Here is a 22,595-nt window from a genome sequence, read left to right on the forward strand (position 1 = left end):
GCTGCTGCTGCTGCTGATGATCAACATCTAAATATATAATTATTTGCGTGTGCCAGGAAGTTTTGGGGATAAAAGCCCTTTTTAATTCCAGGCAAGCAGATGCAGTTTGATGTCAATGCCAAGCAATCAGGGGTAAAATGGCTGAAGCCGCTCGTAAACAACACCGTCGGAGACATGTGTTTGTGATGCGGCAGCAGACGAGATGAAGATAAATCGGTTGTTTAGGAAAGTTGGACGATGATGGTACTGTTCATGAGAGCGTGAGGGGAGAGGAGGAGGCAGCAGGTGGGAGGGACAGGGACACCTTGTGCATCGCTCCCCAAAAATCACTCCCTGGCTGTGTAACAATAGCTTATCATGGATACAGGGATACAGAACATTACATCACCGGTGCATTGTGCAGTCATGTGATCATTACCCTCCGTGTAACCTTGTGAAGCTCCAAATACAGACGAGGAGACAGATCGACTGACTGCAGGAGACGGATGAATTAACAGAGGAGAAGGTGACACTTTATTCAGCAGCTTTTAAGTGCTGATCTGCTACAGATAGAGACATAGTAAGATAAGACAAGATAAGACATATTTGAGTGATTGTTCTTCGGGAATTAATTTCTTGTACATGAAATTAGACAAATCAATTAATTAAAATTGTTCAAGAAAAAGAAATGTGGTGCATAATTCTGCCATGTATTGGCTCATTATAGGCTTTATTATTTTTTTACTCATGTTATTACTCTTTTTAGATTCATTGTTTCGACAGGTTTTTTCAGTTTTCCTTCATCTGCATTGTTTTATATGCGTTTTGGAGTAAATGGTAGATTAAAAAACAGAGGGAGCAACAATCTGTACCTCACTCTCCTTTTCTTCCCACCAATTAGCATCCAGTATTGTGTCTCCAGGATACCTGAAACCATGACAACAGCAGTCTACTCTTCCCATCTTGAGCTCCACCTGCTGTCGAAAAGAGGAAGTCCAGGCTGCTTATTCTCAGTCACTTGAGAGAACTGAAGGAGCCAAAATCCCTTTGGTTTACATATGTAAATGCAGTTATACTCAGTTCTGATCCAAAAATCATTAAGCGTGCATTTGTTAAATGACAGCTCACCCTCGCCAATACTATCTCCAGGAGTTTTTGTTTAATTGAGTTTTACAGGTACATCCCAGAATGCTAATTTTAACGTCTCCATGAGCTTGATAAAACAATCGTGACTAAATTTCCCCTTAATTGCTTTTTGGGGGATTTCAACAGCATTGTCTACATCAGCAAATACTTTGGCACGGGTGGGGTTTTGTTTTCATGGACCTTCAAGTGATATTCTATCATTTTACATTGAAACAAGACCATGACTTGCTGTTGAATAAAATTATATATATTATATTATTGTACTTATTATTTATTTTTATATAAAGTATCTACAATTTATAGTGCCTATAAGTTGAAGATACTTTATATATTCTTTAAATTCATAAAATATCATGTTAAATTAAAATAGAAATAATGTCTTATTCAGAGTAGGTTCAATTGTCAGAATATGGCTGTCCATGTTATCATAGTCATTGCTTCTTGTTTCTTATTGTTTCGTTTTGCCTGTTGTTTTTATTTTTTTGAATAAACTCAACTGAAATGATACCAACATGCAACCATGTGCTGAGTCTGACAAACAAACCTGAAACCATTGAGCCAAATGTTGTTAGATGTGGAGAAACCTCAGTCTTCACAGAGATTAAATTAAGAAGCGAAGAGCTGAACAAAGGTGCAGCCTTGTGTGCAGTCTGTTGCTACAACAAACGATAACTATGTATTTGTTTGTGTGTTTGTGATAACATCTAGAAATGGATCTGTCACCACCCATGGGTTGCATGTAACCTCATTCCTTCCCTCACGCCACAATCACTGTGAAAATATGTTGCTGCAAAAAGCCCCGTTGTTGCATCAGTGATGAATAATGAATCACAACTAGTAATCCGAATTTCTGAGGCAATAGAAACTTCCATCAAAGCAGTAATATAAACACAGGAGCACTCTGCTGCCACCTTAGATACATTTCAATTACCACACTGTCTGTTTTCCACTCATTTAATGCAGCACACTTGTGGTTGTTCTTCTTTCTAATAATTAGGTTAGAAGAGGATTAGTACTTGGTAGTATCTTGTCATAAAGATCTCCCTTTCTGAGGTTTTATCCAGTAGCCGAAACAATTGAATAATGAACAAGAACGTTCCATTCCAGAAACAATGTTCCGGCTATTTTATTTGGCACCAGCTTTTCCCCTCAGGCACAAACCTCAGAGTCCCCAAGTGCAGGCTGTCATGAGCTTTCTGCTAAACGCTTCAGAAATGTAGAGGTTTGGTTGAAGAGAACGTGTAAATGTGTGTGTATGTTGTACCTGGGAGAGGGGGTTGAAGTTTGCGTTTAAACTGCTTTGATTTGGGCTTTATTTGATGAACAGGAGTCTATACTCCTTCCTGTGATCTCACAGAAACACAGTGTTTGATACTGGAACGCTGAGATGAAGACATCTTGTGCTACATCACGACAGATGAGCTACATGATAGGAAGACGAGTCTGAAGTGAGTCTGCAGCCACATTATTTACACCACAGCCTATGATCTGGCTGGCGTTTGTCAGCACGTTAAAATGGTAATAATGACAATTCTAACATGATGATGAAGTATAATGGAACCTGTGAGGAATTGGCTCCAGTCCCCTCACGACCCTCAAAGGATACACAGTATAGATAATGGATGGAGGGATGGGTGGATTTTCACTATGTTAATTAGCATGTTATTGTGCTTTTATTTGCCAGGTAGCTCCAAACACAAAGTAATCAGCGTGGTGCAGGAGGAAGACTCAGTGATGACTAAAAGACGGGCGTCCTTCACTGAAACATGACCCCCCCCAACAGGCCGCAGGCTTGACCGACTGCCCGCACACTCACCCAGTCAGCTGTGTAATTGAATTCCCGCCATCGCCCATGCAGATGTAACAAGACATCGCAGCTCTAACGAGACAATTAGCTTGTACCATCTTAAAGCTTTGCTGCTCATTACTCCTGATGGCCGCTGTACACGTTGATGGCTGCGGGCCCCGCCCCGACACTCAGACTGGAGACTCCCAGCCGCCGCTGGCAGGGTTCTACAGAGGCTATGGGACATTAGAGTGAGACTGATGAGGGAAGTAAAAAGGCCTGAGGGACGTTTCCGTCCACAGAGCACGAGGGAGAGGGAAACGTACATTATAGCAAGTTAAGCTTTGACCACTATAAATGCTCAAAGAAATGTTCCTGGACTGAAGACTGCACCTATTTAGTTGCAGGGGATTTAAATGAAGCATTACAAGTATGTCCATGTTCATAAATATTTAATTTATAATCTACCCGACATGAGCAGCTGTGAAAGGAGAAGAGCAGCAACAGAAATGGACATGAAAACCAGCATCAGCCCAGCTCGGTGCACAGATACACCGAAACAAACACACAGCAATGGTTTAGAAAGGCAATAAAGGATCTGATCTATTTGGAAATATATGTGGAAAGAATTTCAGAAGGTGCTGTTTGGTGAAGGGTGGATACTTTATGATTCGAAAAAGGAAATAAACCAAGTTACTCTTGCTGTAAAAAATGTTTAACCTGATGAAGGCCAGTGTGCATTAGCCTCACTTATAAAGGCATTTTAAATTGTCCACAGCCACAGTGCCTTGGTCTATTTATTTTTCTTGCATCAACACAGCAATAGATGCATTTACAGATCTGTGATGTTAAGGACTACAATGCTTTTAGATGGATCTGTAATTGCCTCCATGTGGTTGGCAAATATTTCAGTTTCAAACTCAATTTGATCCACATCACAACTCAAGGATGGTTTAAAGCAACTGTATATAATAATAATAATAATACAACTTTAAAAGATGAGTTTAAAAAGTGCTTCACAAACTATTCCATACACAAAGACATGATAAATCTAAGTAAAAGTCATATTTTCAAAATGTGTCTATATATGACTGTTGTTCAGGTGAACTATCTTAACGTTTCTGACTATACTAATTCTGACTTTACCATTTTACAGTGTATTCACAGTTTCAAACTCTATGTAAACCAGCTATTTGGCAAAAAATGGAATTTATAACGTCCTTAAAATACATGTGTTTCATATTCAGCATGTTGATTTGAGAGGGAGAGACAAAGAGAAGCACCACACTCTCTCTCAGTATCGCTGCTCTCTCTATTAAAAGTACCTGAGCTCAGCAGTGATAATCTCTTCCTGCCTTTATTAGCTGGATCCAGGCCTTTGTCCAGCCTCTGACGGACTGACAGACACGGGGTCACATTTTTTTTGCATGAAGTTTCCAGGCACAGAACTGCAAAACAGACTATAACCACCACAACCACATATTAACTTTAAAATACTGCATAATTGATTTAAAAAAAAGAAGAAGCCTTGATGCATTAAAGCTTCTTAGTTATCATCATTCTCCACATCATTCCTCTACTCCCCTTCTGGTAAACTCGATTTATTTACTTTACTACTCTATCAACACTCCTTTTCTCGCCCAAGAACCCTGATAGCCCCACATGATGTTTACAGTATGTGTTTTACATTTCATAAAGAAGCATGCTTCTCGATCCTGACTCTTGGGGGGAGCCAGAAAAGACCAACGCTGTACAGCCAGGCCCCTTTTGTCTCTGAGTGACCTACATTCACACAACAGTGAAACGCTAACAGGGCCGTGTGTCTGTGGAGAGCTGCAGTCTGGACTCTTTAGGGGAAATGGTCAAGAGAATGTTTGAGACGCATTAGATTCCACTTGAGCAACTGCAGGGATAGGATAAGAACAACTCCATGTGTTTTATTGAGCTGAGTCATGTGATCTTGGTCTAAGAGACAATAAGGTTTTGTAAGAATCTACAGTCGTATTACATGCATACCATTGATTCCATCAAACAGTGTGTGATCAAGTATCAGCCAATCATTACATAATATTAATTCTAAAATCAAGACAGCAATTGACAACAATTTCTATCAATATCAACAACTTGTATTTTATCTGGACTATAAAATGTCAGACAGTAGTAAAAAATATTATAGCATAAAGCACAAAGTGATGAGATTAAATGTTCATTCATGTTTGTTCAACCAACTATCTGAAACCCAAATATATTCACTTTATTATCATGTAAGGTAAAGAAAATCTGCTAATTTAAATTTTTACCTACAATTTTTTAGATTAATTTATCAATTTTCCAAATAGTGACGTTTACTTAAGAAAATACATAACTATACATGCATAGCTTCATATAACATGCACATGTATTTAAAGTCACCTCGAATAATGCCACATATCAGAGTATTTAACATTTGATCGCTGATTTATGAGGGTGAATTTAACCTGTAAGGTAAATCTATAAAAAATATCCAGACGTCCACAAATAACAAGAGATGAGTTGTTGAAGGGAAAGAAGTAAAAAAAATCTAGACAGTAAAATAAAATGATAAAACAGGAGAGAAAATCATTACAGATAGAAACTCAACATCCTCCTGATGCAATACAAACAAAAGCAAGAACAACACAAGAACCAGCTCATCGTGAGTGCTACTAAGGAAAAAAGAGCTCAAACCAATGCTTACATTGACTGCCTGGCCGTGCTCACGGCTAAAGAAAAGGAGCTGAAGAAGAGTCGGGCAGAGACGCTCGAAGTGAAGCTGCAGCAGACTCGATCTGAGAGACTGAGCTGCAGAAAGGTGGAGGCAGAGACGAGCTGGAGTAGAGAGGAGGAGGTGGACAAGGAGAACCAAGCTCTGAAGGAGCAGGTCAACCTGCTGAAGATCGGACAGAGGAGGCTGGAGGTGAAGCTGCAGCAGACTCGATCTGAGAGACTGAGCTGCAGAGAGGTGGAGGCAGAGACGAGCTGGGGTAGAGAGGAGGAGGTGGACAAGGAGAACCAGGCTCTGAAGGAGCAAGTCAACCTGCTGAAGGTCGGACAGAGGAGGCTGGAGGATGAGCTCATGACCAAGAACCAGCTCATCATGAGTGAAACCAAAAAAAGGAGAGCTCATACCAACACTTACATTGACTGCCTGACCTTACTCACCGCCAAAGAACAGGAGCTGAAGAAGAGTCTGACAGAGGTGGGTGAGATTAAGGCTCTCAAAGATGGAACCTCGTCTCTGAAGGAGCAGGTGGAGCAGCTGCAGGAGCAGCTGAGAGAAAAGGATGGTCTCGTGAAAAAAGAGACCAGGAAACGACGTAATCGCTTCAGAGCCTACATGGACTGCCTGGTCGAGCTCACTGAGTGTCAGGCCAAGTGTGGGAGACTGGAGGCAAGTCTGCACCAGGAGCCACCTCAGCCCGAGACGAGCTGGAGCAGAGAGGTGGAGGTGGAGAAGGAGAACCAGGCTCTAATGGACCAGGTCAACCTGCTGAAGGTCGAATAGAGGAGGCTTGAAGATGAGCTGCTAAACAAGGACCAGCTCATCGTGAGTGCTACTAAGGAAAAAAGAGCTCAAACCAATGCTTACATTGACTGCCTGGCCGTGCTCACGGCTAAAGAAATGGAGCTGAAGAAGAGTCGGGCAGAGACGCTCGAAGTGAAGCTGCAGCAGACTCGATCTGAGAGACTGAGCTGCAGAAAGGTGGAGGCAGAGACGAGCTGGAGTAGAGAGGAGGAGGTGGACAAGGAGAACCAGGCTCTGAAGGAGCAGCTCAACCTGCTGAAGGTCGGACAGAGGAGGCTGGAGGTGAAGCTGCAGCAGACTCGATCTTTAAAAAGCTCAGTGAGAGAGAGAACGAGCTGAAGTTTGTTGAGAGGATGTGGAGGAGAGAGGAGCAGCAGCTGGGGACAGTGAAGGTCTAGAACAAAGACAAACTCCTGAACCAGCAGACAATCATTGTACAAAGAAGAGAGGGATGTGTAGATAAAAGTTTGTCCAAAATATTATAATGATGTAAATATTGTAAATATGTTAATTTTGTAAATAAATATAACAAGTAAGGTAACATCTACCTGTGTATGTCTTTCTGAATATAGATACAGGATTCATGGCTCTGATCAATGAACACAGTGTTGGAGTTAAACACATCAGTGTGAATGGTTTAGTGTGCTACTGTTCACAACAACACAACACAGCAACACAAGACAACATCTTGTTGTCTTGTGTTGCTGTGTTGTGTTGTTGAGATGACACTCATCTCAATTTGAAGTTGATCTGATGAAAGCCCTGGGACAAGTTCTTCAAAGTAAAAATGTGAAAAATGGCCAAAATGGCCACTAAATGCAAAATGGCGGGCTTCCTGTTGTGTTTTTCAAATTGCACCTCAGACTTTTTTGTTTGTCTGGTCGGTCAATGTGAATGCGTTCCAGGGGGCGCGGGGGGCGCTGTTGAGCCATTTTGCCACGCCCATTTAAAATTACTCCAGAATACGTAAATTTTCACCACTTTCTAATTTTCTACAAACTTTGGTAATGATTTGAGCATGTTAAAGCCCTCAAAAAGCCAATTCATTTGCCTGAAAAAAAATTAAAAAAATAATCCTTACAATTTCAATAGGGCCTCCCACTGTCTCCTACTGTTCGGTGCTCGGGCCCTAATTATGCAATAAAAACCCATGAAACAAATATAAGACAGCAGGAACAATCACACTATGAAGTGTGGAGTTTGGGGCCCTGTTGTTTGAATTGCAGTATTAAAACTGTGTTGCATGAAAGTAAGGATGATTCGTGTTATGTCAGTTTCCGTGGACCACTGCTGTCCACTCCAACACGAAAGACGTATTCTCATATAACTTCTACATAATGCAGTGTACAGTTCTATTAAATTGTATTTTTTATTTTCCTCTATTCAAATGACAGGACTTCTGGGTCCCTGTTCTGATATTGAGCTCAACAGAGGAATTGATGATGTCATTCACATATACTTTGTTTTCAGTAATTTCCAAAGGCTTTGTAGAGGATGCCTCCCGAGGCAATTTCTATTTCCCTTCATTAAAATGAACATGTACAAGAAATAGTTGTGTGCAAATACACAAACACTGTGCAAGACAAGAAAAAGAAAAAGACTTCGGGAATATTATGAAAATGCTATGAAAACACACAGACACATATATAGAGAGAGAGTACAGAGATGCACAAAAAGAGCACACATATAAAAAGAAAATTGAAAACCAATTTTTGGTTGTTGTACTTTGGTTTTTCCAGACCCTATAAACTTCCCTGTCCATGATTTCCTACTTTAAACATGTATACAAAGGCAGTATATGACATTTACCATCTAGCATTATCTAATTCCATCGCAGCATCACATATATTCATACAATTATTTAGAAAAATAAATCAAGAAAGGAAATGGGGCCAAGACTTTATGGTATTTTCGGAGATTTCTTTGGTTTATGTCGACTGCTTTTTATTCCCTCAACTTTCAAACATTTTTACTGGTATCAGACACTGACAGTCTTTGAGACTTCTGCTGTGTTCTTTGCCTTTTCTACTTTTTTAGTTTCACCGAAAAACTCCTGTTCTATCTCTTATGAAACAGAGTTCAATCCCATTTTTACCAGTTTCAGCAGAACATTGTTCAACCAGTGAAGCCACAGCACTTGATTTAGGTGAGTCCATATTTCCTCTGACTTGATGTCTTGGTGTTAATCACTTTGCACAGGCAGAGTGCATTAGCCGCAGATGGATTGTGTAGATTGAGACTAAGCCACTTACTGCTGAGTAGATTATTACACTGCTGCACATTCATTTTTGTTTACCCTGTCATCTGCCAAGAAGTCAAAGTTGTGTGATTGTATCAGGTGGATGACAAGGCTGCATCCTAAGAGACAGACTGTTCTCTACCCACATCAACAAACTGATGACACCGCTCACTCTACACCAGGATTCTTTTTTCACCTCTGCAAATGTCTGCAGCGATCTTGATTTCATTCGGGAAAGACAGCAATAAAATATACAGAGTAAGGTACAAGGGCAGGATTTGATAAGATAAATAAAGCTGTGTGTGCTGAAGAGGTGTTCTCATTTCGATGAACTTGCACTGACGCTTACACTGGCTGCATGTGCATTCCTAAAATAAGACAATTAATGATGTCGTTGCCATGACAACAGACATAGTTGATAATTATGTCCCTATACATATAAACACACGCTATAGATCTCTGTATATGAGTGGCTATGGCTGTCGACTGTTAGTCATGAGGTCTACTTCCTCATAATACCTTCAAGAATGTTATGGGATTATGGAGATAATGGTAATAATGGTAGATAGATAGATAGATAGATAGATAGATAGATAGATAGATAGATAGATAGATAGATAGATGGATAGATGGATGGATGGATGGATGGATAGATGGATAGATAGATAGATAGATCAAATGCAATGAGCGTCATGAGCTTATATAGACACACTATATGGAAAAATATTAGCCTATATGAGAAAGATGTTATGATACTTGCTGCATGTTTGAAAATACTGCCTTAAAGGTTCAGTGTGTAGAATTTAGTGACATCTAGTGGTGAAGTTGAATGTTGCAGCTGAATACCCATCACCTCACTCTCTCCTTCCAAACAGGAAGGAGAACCTGTGGTAGAACAAAACAAAACAAGTTGAATCTATTCCACATCTCAAACCAAGATTTAAACATTGTGGACTTTCATTCGTTCAGCGTTTAAAGAGGAACAGAACAAGAAACAAGTATTTTATATCGTAGTTAAATTTCCTGTAGAATTTAAAGATATTTAAAGTTTTAATAGCCTTTTTTGGGATCATTTGGAAATAAGATAAGTAAATCCTTTATTTGTCCCACTATGGGGAAATTTGCAGTATTACAGCTGCAAGCAGTCAAAATAGGCATCAGCAGGTAATAAGTAATATGTAACAACAACAAAATTTAGAAATATACGAAAATATAAAAATGTTATTAAACTAATATATACAGTGTAAAGACAGTGACTATGTGCAGTGTGAGGATATTTACAGTGAATGGTTTGCACATGAACTTTTGATATTGCACAGAGAGATGAACATTTAACACGTTTTTTATATTCTTTACACTTAAGTATTGCATGTTACTTAATACTTGCTGATGTCTTTTTGACTCTTGCTGCTGTACTACTGCAAATGTCCCCATTGTGGGACTAGCAAAGATAAGATTATCTTATTCTTCTTGTTCTTATAATAGAAAAGTGAATATTGCAGAGTTAAGAGTTAAAGTTAGGTTTACATCTTGTTCAACATCTTAGAAACAAGAAACACCACATTTTCCCCAAATAATGAAAATTCTTTAAAACATGATCAATAATAAACTCACAGAGATACTTCTAAATGTTAGAAAGAGCAGTTTGTGTCAATTTAAACTTCATTTTGCAGTTTCAGTTTTATATAGACGTGGGTTTTACCTGCACGTCCTCAGAGACACAGACGCAGGTTTTTTTTTTCTTACCTCCTGTCTGTTGTTGCGCCTCCAGCACCGACAGCGACGACGTCACCATAAATAGCTCGGCAGCCAGTTGTTTGGAGAGAAGAAGAAAAGCGGCTACAAGCGGAAGAGGCACCCTATTTGGTTTCGGATAGTATCCCCTCTGTGGCGCTGGGTTTTTCATTTTAACACGCTTTGAATTATGTCCACCCCGGCGAGGAGACGGCTCATGAGGGATTTTAAAAGGTACCGCGACCTTTCTTTTGTTTTGAAATAACAGATTTCGCTTTGTTTTGGCAGCCTGTGTGTTGTGTGTTGCTAGCAGCGTTAGCCGATGGAGCTGTCGGGTAGCTTAGCTTAGTTTAGCTTAGCTTAGCTTAGCTTAGCTTAGCTTAGCGGCTTCTGTGCTGAGAATATTGCTTTTAAAGCTGGGACCGCTGTTGTTGTGACGTTAGCTTGTTTGTTTTTACCCGGTTCCTCTCGGTGTTTGGCGGGTTGATAAAGTCCTAATCGGGTGTTTTTAGTGATATCCAACAGTACCTGGAAGGGCAGTTTGGCGTTGTGCAGTGTTTCTAACCCAGGGGGATAACGTTAGTCCCTTTTGTCTTTTTTTTTATTCTCCTGGTTACTTTTTTTTTGTGCTGGGGGTAGCTGCAGTTTCAGGCTAGCTGGTGAGGGGGGCAAAAACAAGTCATCACACGCTTTGTGCTGGATTAACTGGCCCCGATCAGAGGCTAAATGTGACAGCGTTCGTCTGACTCGCTCTCCAAGCTGTGGGGCTTGTGTGTCTGCTGGTTCTGAAAAGCATCCAGCCACCAAGCGGCTTGGTTTCCAGTCCCCTGCGGCAGCAACGTGGCTCGCAGGTGTTGCACAACTCGGGTGCTGAGGTGCTTCAACTCGTGGTGTGCCCACCACCCAATCCTGTTTACCTCTTTTATTAATACAGCATGATCATCGATGGAGGGTCCCTTTGCCAGTTTCATTTGAATTATGTCAAACCGCTGTGAAGATGATGAATATGTTTGTGTTTTCATGAGTGACACCTGGCAAGGGGCTCCTTTTTAATACCTGCCACCCCCAATCCGATGCCTTGCTCCATATGCCCTGCACCACACAGTAGGTGTGTGTCATTCACATGCACACACCTATCAGTGGAAACAAAATATGCTAAGCTAAGCTCTACCAAGAACAGCCGTTGAACGGGGGGAGAGAGATGAGGTGTCACTGTAACTCTACGCTGCTGAGCCAGTCCCCAGGTGGGGAACTGTAACACTCTGAGGCCAGGAGAACACAATGGCCCATTCCTGGATCACCATGTGTGTCTGACCTCAGCCCTGTGTTATACTGCTTGTTTTGATGTGTAAGTCAGTTTACTGCTCAATATACTAATTGAAACTGAGCTCTGTCATTGTTTGAACAACAGCAACAACTCTGTGTGATCATTTGGATCAGCACTTGGGACATTGTCGTCTTAAGGTTCTGCGTGTAGAATTTAGTGACATCTAGTGGTGAAGTTGCATGTGGCAGCTGAACACCCCTCACCTTACAAACATGAAGGAGAACCTGTGGTAGCTTTCAGTTGTCATTAAAAACTCAAAAGGTGTTTAGTTTGGACTACTGTAAAAAACATGGCGGCCTCCGTAGATGCAAATGTAAGTATTTAAATATAAAGGGCCCATACACGAGTAAAGTAAACAACAATTTGTACAATGTAGATGAAACACACTAATGAAAACATCACTAGGATTATTTTATATTTAATCTCTGCCAATAGATCCCTTTCACCTAAATTGTACACACTGACCCTTTTTAACAGTTCACAGGATCTGGATCCACAAGCAAACTACTAAACCTGTACTGCTTAAAAAGTTTCCTCTGTATGAACAGCCAGAAAACATTGTTTCTCATTTTACATCCAGTACAGCAAGCTGTTAATTCCTTCTCTAGGTTTATTTTAAGAAGTGATAAACCTTGTGAAACCAGCTTTCACCACCTCACGCTTATGTACCTCCACTTTCTTTTTATTCAGCCTTATTTGTGAGCATTCATTCTAATAATAACCCTAACAATGTTTTAATCTTAAAGCTACTTTAGCACAATTAAAGGCAAAGTGTTCTCATTCTCGTACCCAGGTTTTTTGATCTTAATAAACTAATTTATTACAGACTTTAGGCTATGTCCATATCAATGGATTTTTTTTTTTTTAGGCCTGCAGGATAAATCAAAACAGTTGCCACACTTTTTATTTTCTTATGATCTATATAAAACCACCACACAGTCTCCAATGATACCCAATACTTTCCTAATCTTCCCTCTGCAGACACCTCAGGTATCACTAGTTTCTGAGTCAAATAAAGTGACTATGGGTCAATGTAGAATGGGGAAATTTAGTGGAGCATCAGTCCACCAGCAGAGAGCTCAGGCAGATTACAGTAAATTAGGTTAATTGCGGTGGGTCTGTCTGCAGCCAGGGACTTGGACATGGATCTACACGCACACACAAATCAGCCTACCTTGTTTTATAGCTGTAAGCTCTTATTAAACCAGCTTTTATACCAGGCCCTGAACAGTCTGCGGTGATTCTGGACTTGGCCTACATGCGCTTGTGATCTGAAGTGACCCTTCCATGGCTATAATGTTGCCTGAGTTCTGGCACGTGAGCCAACAATGTACGGTTTAGTTTTCTCTACTAAACACTGCCTTTATTTGTGTTTTGAGATCAGAAACATGTTGTTAGATAGTCTACACTGACCAGTGGTTTGACAAAGTGGTTGTTGTCTGAAGCTTAATTCAAAAATGTTGACCTGCGACATCTGTTTTGAATTGTTGATGTCTCTGTTGCTAGGTAGTTGTTGCTATGGTGTTTTTGCACGGCACTTTACAGATATCACTTGTCAGTCAAACAGCCCGGAGCAGTTTTCCTTGCGGAGCTGGAAGCAAATTATTATTTTCATTAATGAAATATCCAGCTGTGGTTATTTTGTGATGAATCTCAAGGTTATAAAATGTCAAAATAAAGACTCATGCATGGTATGTTTCTAAACTGACTATTTTTAGAAAATAGAAACTCCGAAGGTATTCACTTATTGATTCAAAGGTGTAGCAGATATTTAACTCAAAAGCAGATCGAAGATGTTCACTAACCAGTTGTGATAATAAGCGTCGTATTTATTCCAAACACACCAGTGTCGATGCAAACGTAAAACACATCAGTTCCTCTGTCTGCACCGTATTTAGTTTCTCCTAAAGAAGAGACACTGTATGTTCCTGAACTTTGATGAGCTGGTCTTCGTTCAGCAAATGGATAACAAAAAAAAACATCAGGGTGTTTCCTCTTAATCTTAATCTGTGGTTTATTCACATTTCTGCTCATGGCCGCGTTGGAAGTCATTTAAGGTGAAGGTCGGCTTAGTGAACCAGGGCTTTTGGTGCTCGTGGTGTAGCAGTGGTGCAGTGTTAAGTGGAGTAGCTTATGCTAACTGACATCTGTGACTGACAGGATGGACACTGCGCTGTTGATCCTGTAAGCCTGGCTGCTCACTGAAGCCATGTTGATTCAGCAGTTTATGTTTTGCCTGATAATTATCCTGCAGCCGAGGTGGTACTGTAATTAAAAACGTCACTCTCTCTCTCCCTCCGTCCTCTTTCTCTCCCCCATCTGTTGTTTTTTTTTTTGTCACTTTGCTTTTATTGCTCTCCATCTTTCTTTTTTTTTTTCTCATCTTGTCGCCTGCTCCCTCTTCTTTTTCGGTCCCCTTCCCTGCGTCTTTTCGTGCTATTTGTCTTTCCATGTCTCCCTCGGTCTTTCTCTTACCATTGTTTCTTTCTCTCTCATCTTACCCAGACTTCAAGAAGATCCTCCCACCGGTGTGAGCGGAGCACCGTCAGAGAACAACATTATGCTTTGGAACGCTGTTATCTTTGGGTGAGTCATGCTCTAAATCAGACTCCACCCTATTGTCTTTACTGTGCCACTGGGATTGGGATGCGCAGAGTCCCCCCTCTGACCCGGTGCGTCACATTCTTGTTCTGCATTTTAAACAGCTGTCTGATTACAGCCACCGTTGTGGCAGAGAGCATTGTGGAAAAATCAGCATGTAGCCTCGGCGGGTGTCTGATGAAAGAAAAGGCTGGGCGACACTGTCGAGGTTAGGCTTCAGAGGAAAAGGAAGGAAGGAAGGAAGCTCAGATCAAAACAAAAGAGTGACTTTTCTCAGGCCTGTGTATAATTTTAAAGTGCATTTAAAAGTAGAATCCTAAAAATACATGCTTTTATTAAACTGAGAATAGGTGGAGAGTTTCATACTGAGGTGATGAAATTCAAATGTCGGTGTGAGAAGTAATAAAAGCATGAACAACACAAGCAAATTGGACGGTGAAGGTAATTTTAAAACGCAACAAGAAGGAAACTGGAAATATGCACATTAATCTTAAATAAAAGCACTTGCTAATAGTTCCCCACTGCCATTCAAAGTGAAAGCTGTTGGAAATGTAAAACGTGAAGGCAGCTGTTTTAATTGGCTCCTTCACACAGACTGCGTGAATGTGTGGAGCTGAGTAAACAAACTCTCAGGTGTCTGTGTGGACCGTGTCCTTCACATTTAAATGATAATGGTGATGTTTTCTACAAGCCAGTGCCTTATTGGTAGCAGTGGGGATTTTTAGGATGTGTAAATAATTTTATTTCTCTCTTCACCTTCGGCAGGCCTGTGGGAACACCATTCGAAGATGGTAAGTTCTCTGTTTTGAAATATCTTGTCCGTAAAGTGCGCACCCAGTGGGGGCAGGTTAATTCAAGCTCTGGGTTTGCTTTAATTGATTTTAATCTCTCCTGCAATGTTGCAGTGCTGCATTCAATCCATATATAACAGCCTACTAGGGAGTGTCTTGTAAGAATGCACTGAAGCATTTAATATGACTAAGCACTGTGTGGGTCACAACTTGTCGTTTGCCTTGACCTGTATCAATCTGTAATCATCAATTCTTTGAAGAAATTGCTAAAACGTGTACATGAATAGCTGAACATTCATTAGAAGTGTTCATATAGTGACAAACTTGCAGGTTTGCTGTGTAACACATTAAATACATGATACACTAATGTCTGTGCACAAACACCCACTTCTTCAGCTTGTAATTATGACTGAGGCTGTGCATGAGAAGTGCTGACTCGGTGGTTCATAGTTTTCTCTCGTTAGACCTCTCCCCCCTTGTTATTCTCCCTCTTGCCAGCAGTGGACGTCTGCACATCAGTGAGGGATTAGCTTCTCTTTCTGGTCGAGCCGCTGCTATTTTTAGTAACGTAATTATTTCTCTCGCGTTGTGTGACCTCCTCGATCTTTCACGCCTGTGTTCTCCTCACAAAATTATTTCTGTTCACGCCTCGGCGCATTCTTAATGTCCCTCTCACCTTCTCTCTCTCCACCCCTCTGTGTCACCGCAGGAACGTTTAAGCTTCTGATAGAGTTTTCAGAGGAGTACCCGAACAAACCTCCCACAGTTCGGTTTGTGTCCAGAATGTTTCACCCAAATGGTAAGAGATGCAGCCGCTCATTGATTTAAAAACATGCATTTGCAAATGGAACAGAACATCTTCCCTCACTTAATTCAAACCCATCATCGACAGTTGACATTTATGCGTGTATGACGTGCAAGATGCCTGGACTTGGAACGCTGCACAGTTTGCGCCTCTATTATCTTGAGGCTGAAAGTTCCTCCTTTCCTACTCATTCAAACCGTTTCCTCTTATTCATTATAATAGTTTTAAGTAGGTCACACCAGGCTGACCGTGAAGTCCACGTGAATAACAATTTGTGAGTTTGTGTATAAAAGTAAAATGATTTATAGGCATTTAAAAGGGTTGCAGCTGTGATTGCACTTTTTTCAAGTTCAGCTTGTTGTATAGTTTGATTGTTTTCGATCACCGGCTCATTTTATTAAGTGCTGACTTGCATCGTCTTTTCCACAGCAATGTGGTCATCTGCAATGTGAGCACAAAGGGAATTTGTAAATGTTTAGCTGGAAAATTTAAAACAAACTTTGGCAAATGTGAAAATATTTATCTCAGTAGATGCGTCACATGACAATATTGTGATATTAACCTGATTAAGACATTATTCTGAATAAGACACTGCTATGTACACTGCATTTTTCGATAATCCTACCCTAAATAAGGTCATACTCGGAATCGGCAAAAATCAAATTAAGACGTGTAGTACTCACATATAGTCCTTGGTTCAAGTGTAAACAAAATGGAAATCAAACAAGGAGCTGAAGCATTTGCAAAATTAGAAAGAAAACACTGAACTGTATATACAGGAGCATCGAGCATTAAACTATTTCAGGTTGGGGGTTTTGGAACGTATGATGTAGTAGACATAATGTTGACCTGAGTCACACTATGCTCTGTAACATGAAATCGTGAAAATGAATAATGTCTTATTCAGAGTAAGGTCAATAGTCAGATTATTGTTGTCCATGAAAATGAAGTTGGTGATATGAGACAGAAAAGTTGTGCTCTGCTGTTGATCTGTCGTCTGAAGCTTGATTGTGTCGTCTCTCTGTTTTCCAGTTTACGCAGATGGCAGTATATGTTTAGACATCCTTCAGAATCGCTGGAGCCCCACATATGATGTGTCGTCCATACTCACCTCCATCCAGGTTGGTTGATTAGACTGCTCTCACACAAACCGCACTAACATGCTCCATCTCTCCATCTCTATAACGACTGTTTGAGGATTTATTTCATGTTTTACTCGCACTGCTTTTGCCTTGGCTACTCTTCTCTGAACACACTGGCCTGATTAAAATTTATTTTCCACAGTCGTTGCTGGACGAGCCAAACCCAAACAGTCCGGCTAACAGTCAGGCCGCGCAGCTCTATCAGGAAAACAAGAGAGAATACGAGAAGAGAGTGACAGCCATCGTGGAGCAGAGCTGGGTGGACGTCTGAGCTTCTCTTGCACTCTGCTTCTTCCCCTCCATCACCGTCTTGTCATCATCCCATTACTTCAATCTCTCAGATTTTTTTTTTTTTTTACTGCATCAAAAAAAACAACTATATCAGAAGAACTCAAGTGCCACCCTGAAAAAAAAAGAAACTCGAGAGGACAACCAAACCAGAATGGACATTAACTTGCTTGCCAATACATTAGAGGAAAACGAGGGAGGGAAATCAACCTTTTTGTTTGTGTTTCTTGTTCTTAATTTTACTTTTTTTAATTTTTTTTTATTGCATGATGTGAAATAAGTTATTGCTAACAGAATTTGTAATATATCTTTGTTGTTTGTTTGGATTTAGTTTTGTTTTGAGTTTTACAGATATATTTTTTTCCCTTTTTCTTTTGTAACGTCTGCTGGTGGGTACAACATGGCTGTTTTGGGAAAAGGGCCAAATCAGCATATTTTTGAAAGTAATGGAAGAGCCTAGAAAATGCCTTTTTTTTTTTTTTTATCTTTCAAGTTAGCCACAGATGCAGCTGATAAAAAAAGAACAATAGCTTATCTGTTCTGAGCATATCTCTTTATTATTTTTAGACTCTGTAGGTTTGGGCTCACAGACATCACAGGATACAACTGTGCCAAGTGTCCCTCTGCGCTGATGAATCATGGCTCCTTGGCAAACCAGCTCCGAGCTTTCTATTTTTTATCAATTATATTACAAGAGAGGGAGTGTATTGAGAATGTGAATATTAACACCAGAACTTGACAGGATGAGGTTTGAATGCAGATGCTACAGAGGAGATCAGGGTCAATGGAAAAGGCTGGAAATGTTAGAATCAGTATAGGAGCCTACGAAATAAGGAAATCCACATCATGATGGTTCACTCATCGCTGATTGGGCCATAACTTCCAAGATGGCAGATAGACACGTTGGTTGTTCTTCTACATGTTCTATTCTGCTTTTTCTATAATGAACATTAAACCAGTTCTAGTAGTTCATGATTTAAGAAAATGAAGGTAAATACATTGAAAAGCTTCTCAGTTCCTCCTCCCAACAGGTCATCTCCTGCCTGTGCCCAACTGCTTTTCTAGTTTTCACTCACCACACATGCAAACAACTTGTTTCAGCAGTGATGTCGGTCTGCCTGAGTTCAAGCGTCTTTCGATCCTATTTATAAATGACACAGCTGACATGTAAATGAACAAACATAAGGACACAAGCAGTGCCGCCTGTTGCATTGTCCGTTCGACTGCTGCAGAGAAGAGCTCACTCGCATGCAGTTGGACCCCGCCCCTGCTTCAACAGCACGACATCAACTGCTTCCCCAAAGTTGTCGTCTCAAGCCTGCATTTGTTTTACTCGTTCGTGACGCCCAGTTAAAAGACCACTTGAGTATAAATTCATGATTTTACCCCACCCAGCTCCGGCTAAATAATCCATGGAAAACCGTCACCATGAAACAACTCCACTTTTCTGAGACAGTACAAGTCATAATGTGGTTAGTGACTTATATCACCTATTAAGCAGATGGGATGTTATAAAAATTTTGTGAATTAAGCAAAAAAATGTATACTTATAACAATATGCTGTATAAACGTAATAAAACACATTTTTCAGACTTTGAGGCTGGTTTTGCTCTTGATTTACTTGGGCTGTTTGATTTCTATTAAACTTGCAGTGTGTAGAATTTAGTGGTGAAGTTTCATGTTGCAGCTGAACACCCCTCACCTTCCGAACATTAAAAAGAACCTGTGGTAACCTTCAGTTTTCATAAAATATCAAAGTCTTAAGTTTATCCAGTCTGGGCTATTACAAGAAACATGGCAGCCTCCATAGAAAGAACCCCCCCGATGTAAAAGTATTTCAATAAAAGGCCCATTCTAGGGTAAATAAAACAATTTGTATAATTTAGATGAAACACCAGTGAAAACATCACTAGGATTATTTTATATTAAATTTCTGTCAATAGATCCCTTTCACCTAAATATTACACACTGGACCTTTTGAGTTCATAGTTTTACATGAAATGTAGGTGATGAGAAGGGTTTTGCCATAAATCATTTATAAACTTGCAGCGTATGTGAAACCATCGAATTATGATACTCGTTCATAGTTTTTAGGACAAGAAAAGAGAAATACAATCCCATAGGAAGAAAACAAGTTATTTATTCTGTTCCAGAAGAGAGACACGAGGACAAAATCCAGTGCCGTTCTGCATCTGAATAGATATAAAAACAGCACTAAAAAAAAAGTGATATATAAAAAAGTAAAACTAGCAGTTGATGAGAATACCAAACATCAATATCTGTATCTAAACCATTATTGACATGTGGTCCGATGTGTTACAGTCTGTATGACATCAGATTTCTGCTGGCATAATGAGAAGAGATGATGATGAGCTGGTCATCGACCCTGCGACAGAAGAGAGAAATACACGATGAATATTTTACTGTTATCCACACGTACGTACGTACGTACGTACGTACGTACGTACGTACATACATACATACATACATACATACATACATACATACATACATACATACATACATACATACATACATACATACATACATCCACAGACTCACCTGTTGCTTCTTCATAATTTCATCTCTTGTCTTGAACACTGGTGCGTCCTCCACCACGATGCCTTCAGCCATTTCCTTCACTTTCTCCAGGAGCTCTGTGCTATACCTGCCATTAGAGAGTAAAGACCCACAATAATTCAGCATCCTTCATATTATTATAACAATATATTATTTTCATTTATTTCATGGACAAAATGTCAAAACAATTCAGTTTTCTCAGCCCTGAACATGTGTTATTGGGCCTCTTAATTCTACATGATTATGAATTCAAGATTTAGATTTTATGGGTGTTTATTGGACAGAATAAGCAAATTCGTGACAGCATGTTCAAGGATATACAATTCAGCCTAACTGTTAATGCGTAAAATAAGGGATCCTTAATGTTTTTTTTCTTTTAGTTATGATTAGTTTAAATATTTAACTGACTTTCTGGAACTGAAAAATATTGATGTTAGCCTAAAAAAAAACTTTAGGAGTCTATAAAATGTTTCTTAAATCTGAATTTAAGACAAATAAACTTCTGGTTCAGCTTTTGTGTTTACACCAGTCCACTGTCGTGTTACAGACACAGGGGGCAGCAAAGAGCCCGTCGTGTGTTACAAGCATGAGAGGAAGAAGACTTTAAATATCTTTGAACCGCACTCAGGCCTCAAGTTTAGAGACTTATCAAAAGTAACGTCAGAGAAAATGTCTGACTGTTGGAGAAAAAGGGCTTCGGTTTTAAGTTTAGTTGATACCTAAATAGGTAAACATGAACAACGTGGTTACAGCTAAGCTAGGCTAGGCTAAGTGTTTGTCCTGATCTCTGCAGCGGTCTGGACTGAGGAGCTTTAGCTGTGGAGGGTCTTGTGTCCTCCAGGTTAGAAAAGAATAACACAACAGGACAGTGGTGGAAACAGGTTTCGTTCTCCGCGTACCTGCAGCCGAGGAAGACGTTGTTGGCCCACACCATGGACAGAGCGAGCAGTTGGTCCAGCTGCTCGAGGTCGTACTCGTTCATGTTCCGGAGGATGAACTCCCTCCGGACCAGCCAGTGCTTCTCGCTCTCCCAGTAGCCTCGAAACGTCTCCACCTGGTCCGCCACAGCCCGGTTCTGCTGAATAAAATCCTCTACGTCCAGGGTAGACATCTTGCTTTCTCTTCCAACAACAAAGAAAAGCTTCCTGTCTTAAACAAGCACGGCCCGGAAGTTGTTTATCAGCGTTGCGTGTTGCCAACAGCGCCGCGCAGTGTTGGAGGTGAGAGCTGCGACTGACCTGACAGAGTCTCTGCACAGAGGCTGGAAGTAAAATTAGTAATACCACAGTGTCACAATACTGCATTAAACTATAGTAGCAATTCATAATATATTTAAATTTCATCTATATAAAAAATAAAATAATAATAAAATTATATATAATTATTGTAAAATTTTGCATTAGTGAAATTAATATTTTTGTATTTGTATAGCCCATATTCACAGATCACCATTTGTCTCATAGGGCTTAACAAGGTGCGACATCCTCTGTCCTTAACCCTCAACAAGAGGTTTGTATAGCTTCAGTTATTTATCTTGCCTCTGCCTCGGTTACTTGCGTCTTTCAATCACCTTATACTTAAAATATTTGTATTGTCAATAGCTCCAATAGCACATACTTCTTTACAGTGACAGCTTTGTTGTAGTTCTGGTGGCGAGACCTTCATCTCACTGCAGTGAACTTGTTCTTGACTCATTTTGACCTTTTATTATTCTTATGCTCCTTTGTTTGACTGTTTCTATATCTATCTATCTATCTATCTATCTATCTATCTATCTATCTATCTATCTAAGAGTAAGTAAAAACTACCAAAAAACCCTATTAACAGGGCAGTAGATGCTGAGCACATCAACAAAATTCCAATATTTACAACACTGATTAGAAGAAACAGTTTTCCCTCCAAAACTGAGTCATACTTAAACTGCTACACAAGAACAAGCACGGTTACATTACATATTTGTATGTTAGAATGGATTCTAACATGTGTTTTGGAATTAAGTTATGATTCATGCGTTCATCGGTTGAAGAAATGAGATTGTTATGTGACCGCAGTCGTGTTAGGGATGCACTCATTTGTATTTACACATTTTGATCACCTGCCCCACACCAGCTCTGTGTCCTGGATTCACTGCCTTGTGGTGTGGAGATATGCATGAGGAAAAGTGACTCTCACTCTCTCTCTTTCTCTCTCTGCCGGCCAGGAATATGATCACAGAGAAACACTCTGACTTTTAACTCCCAGTCTATGTAAAGAGGCTTATGGACACTCAGGCTCACAGATATGCACAAACACACACACACATGCACACACACACACACACACACACATGCATGCGCACACACACACACACACGCACACATGCACACACAGCAGAGTGGTGGATCTGGGGCTTGTTTTGACTTGAAGTCATTGATATGCAAAGGGGATCCAGAGGGAGGAAGAGCCAACTGAGAGGAGTAAAAATATTTTCGGTTCATTGTGAAACTGCAGAGCGGCCAGAGGACGTCAGCTGACTTGGTGGAGGATGCAAATGTGGCGTTCACTCTGCTGAAAGAATGTGGCCATGTTCACTGTCCTGAATGTGGTCTCAAACATGTCCTCATTGTGGGATTTCAAATCTGTACTTTCAGCTT

At 40.3% G+C, this 22,595-nt stretch overlaps 2 protein-coding genes and 1 long non-coding RNA gene across 3 annotated transcripts; 2 read left to right on the forward strand and 1 right to left on the reverse strand.

Moving 5' to 3' along the window:
- The first annotated feature begins 1,416 nt into the window (after positions 1 to 1,416).
- Positions 1,417 to 18,980, forward strand: LOC117774469. The gene is made up of 3 exons (XR_004616086.1): positions 1,417 to 1,427; positions 6,119 to 6,128; positions 18,196 to 18,980. It is a non-coding gene; the product is annotated as an uncharacterized LOC117774469 (long non-coding RNA).
- Positions 10,378 to 18,975, forward strand: ube2b (ubiquitin-conjugating enzyme E2B (RAD6 homolog)). Its single transcript, XM_034606914.1, has 6 exons — positions 10,378 to 10,662; positions 14,261 to 14,341; positions 15,122 to 15,147; positions 15,857 to 15,946; positions 16,985 to 17,073; positions 17,237 to 18,975. The coding sequence occupies exons 1-6, from the start codon at positions 10,619 to 10,621 to the stop codon at positions 17,363 to 17,365; spliced, it is 459 nt and encodes a 152-aa protein (XP_034462805.1). The 5' UTR covers positions 10,378 to 10,618; the 3' UTR covers positions 17,366 to 18,975.
- Positions 18,981 to 19,502: 522 nt separating the features above from the next.
- On the reverse strand, positions 19,503 to 21,104 carry cdkn2aipnl (CDKN2A interacting protein N-terminal like). The gene is made up of 3 exons (XM_034607382.1): positions 20,862 to 21,104; positions 19,945 to 20,050; positions 19,503 to 19,768 (listed from the first exon to the last, which is right to left on the reverse strand). The coding sequence occupies exons 1-3, from the start codon at positions 21,071 to 21,073 to the stop codon at positions 19,760 to 19,762; spliced, it is 327 nt and encodes a 108-aa protein (XP_034463273.1). The 5' UTR covers positions 21,074 to 21,104; the 3' UTR covers positions 19,503 to 19,759.
- Positions 21,105 to 22,595: the final 1,491 nt, after the last annotated feature.

The sequence above is a fragment of the Hippoglossus hippoglossus genome, chromosome 14, assembly GCF_009819705.1.
Source record: "Hippoglossus hippoglossus isolate fHipHip1 chromosome 14, fHipHip1.pri, whole genome shotgun sequence".
Lineage (NCBI taxonomy): Eukaryota > Metazoa > Chordata > Actinopteri > Pleuronectiformes > Pleuronectidae > Hippoglossus > Hippoglossus hippoglossus.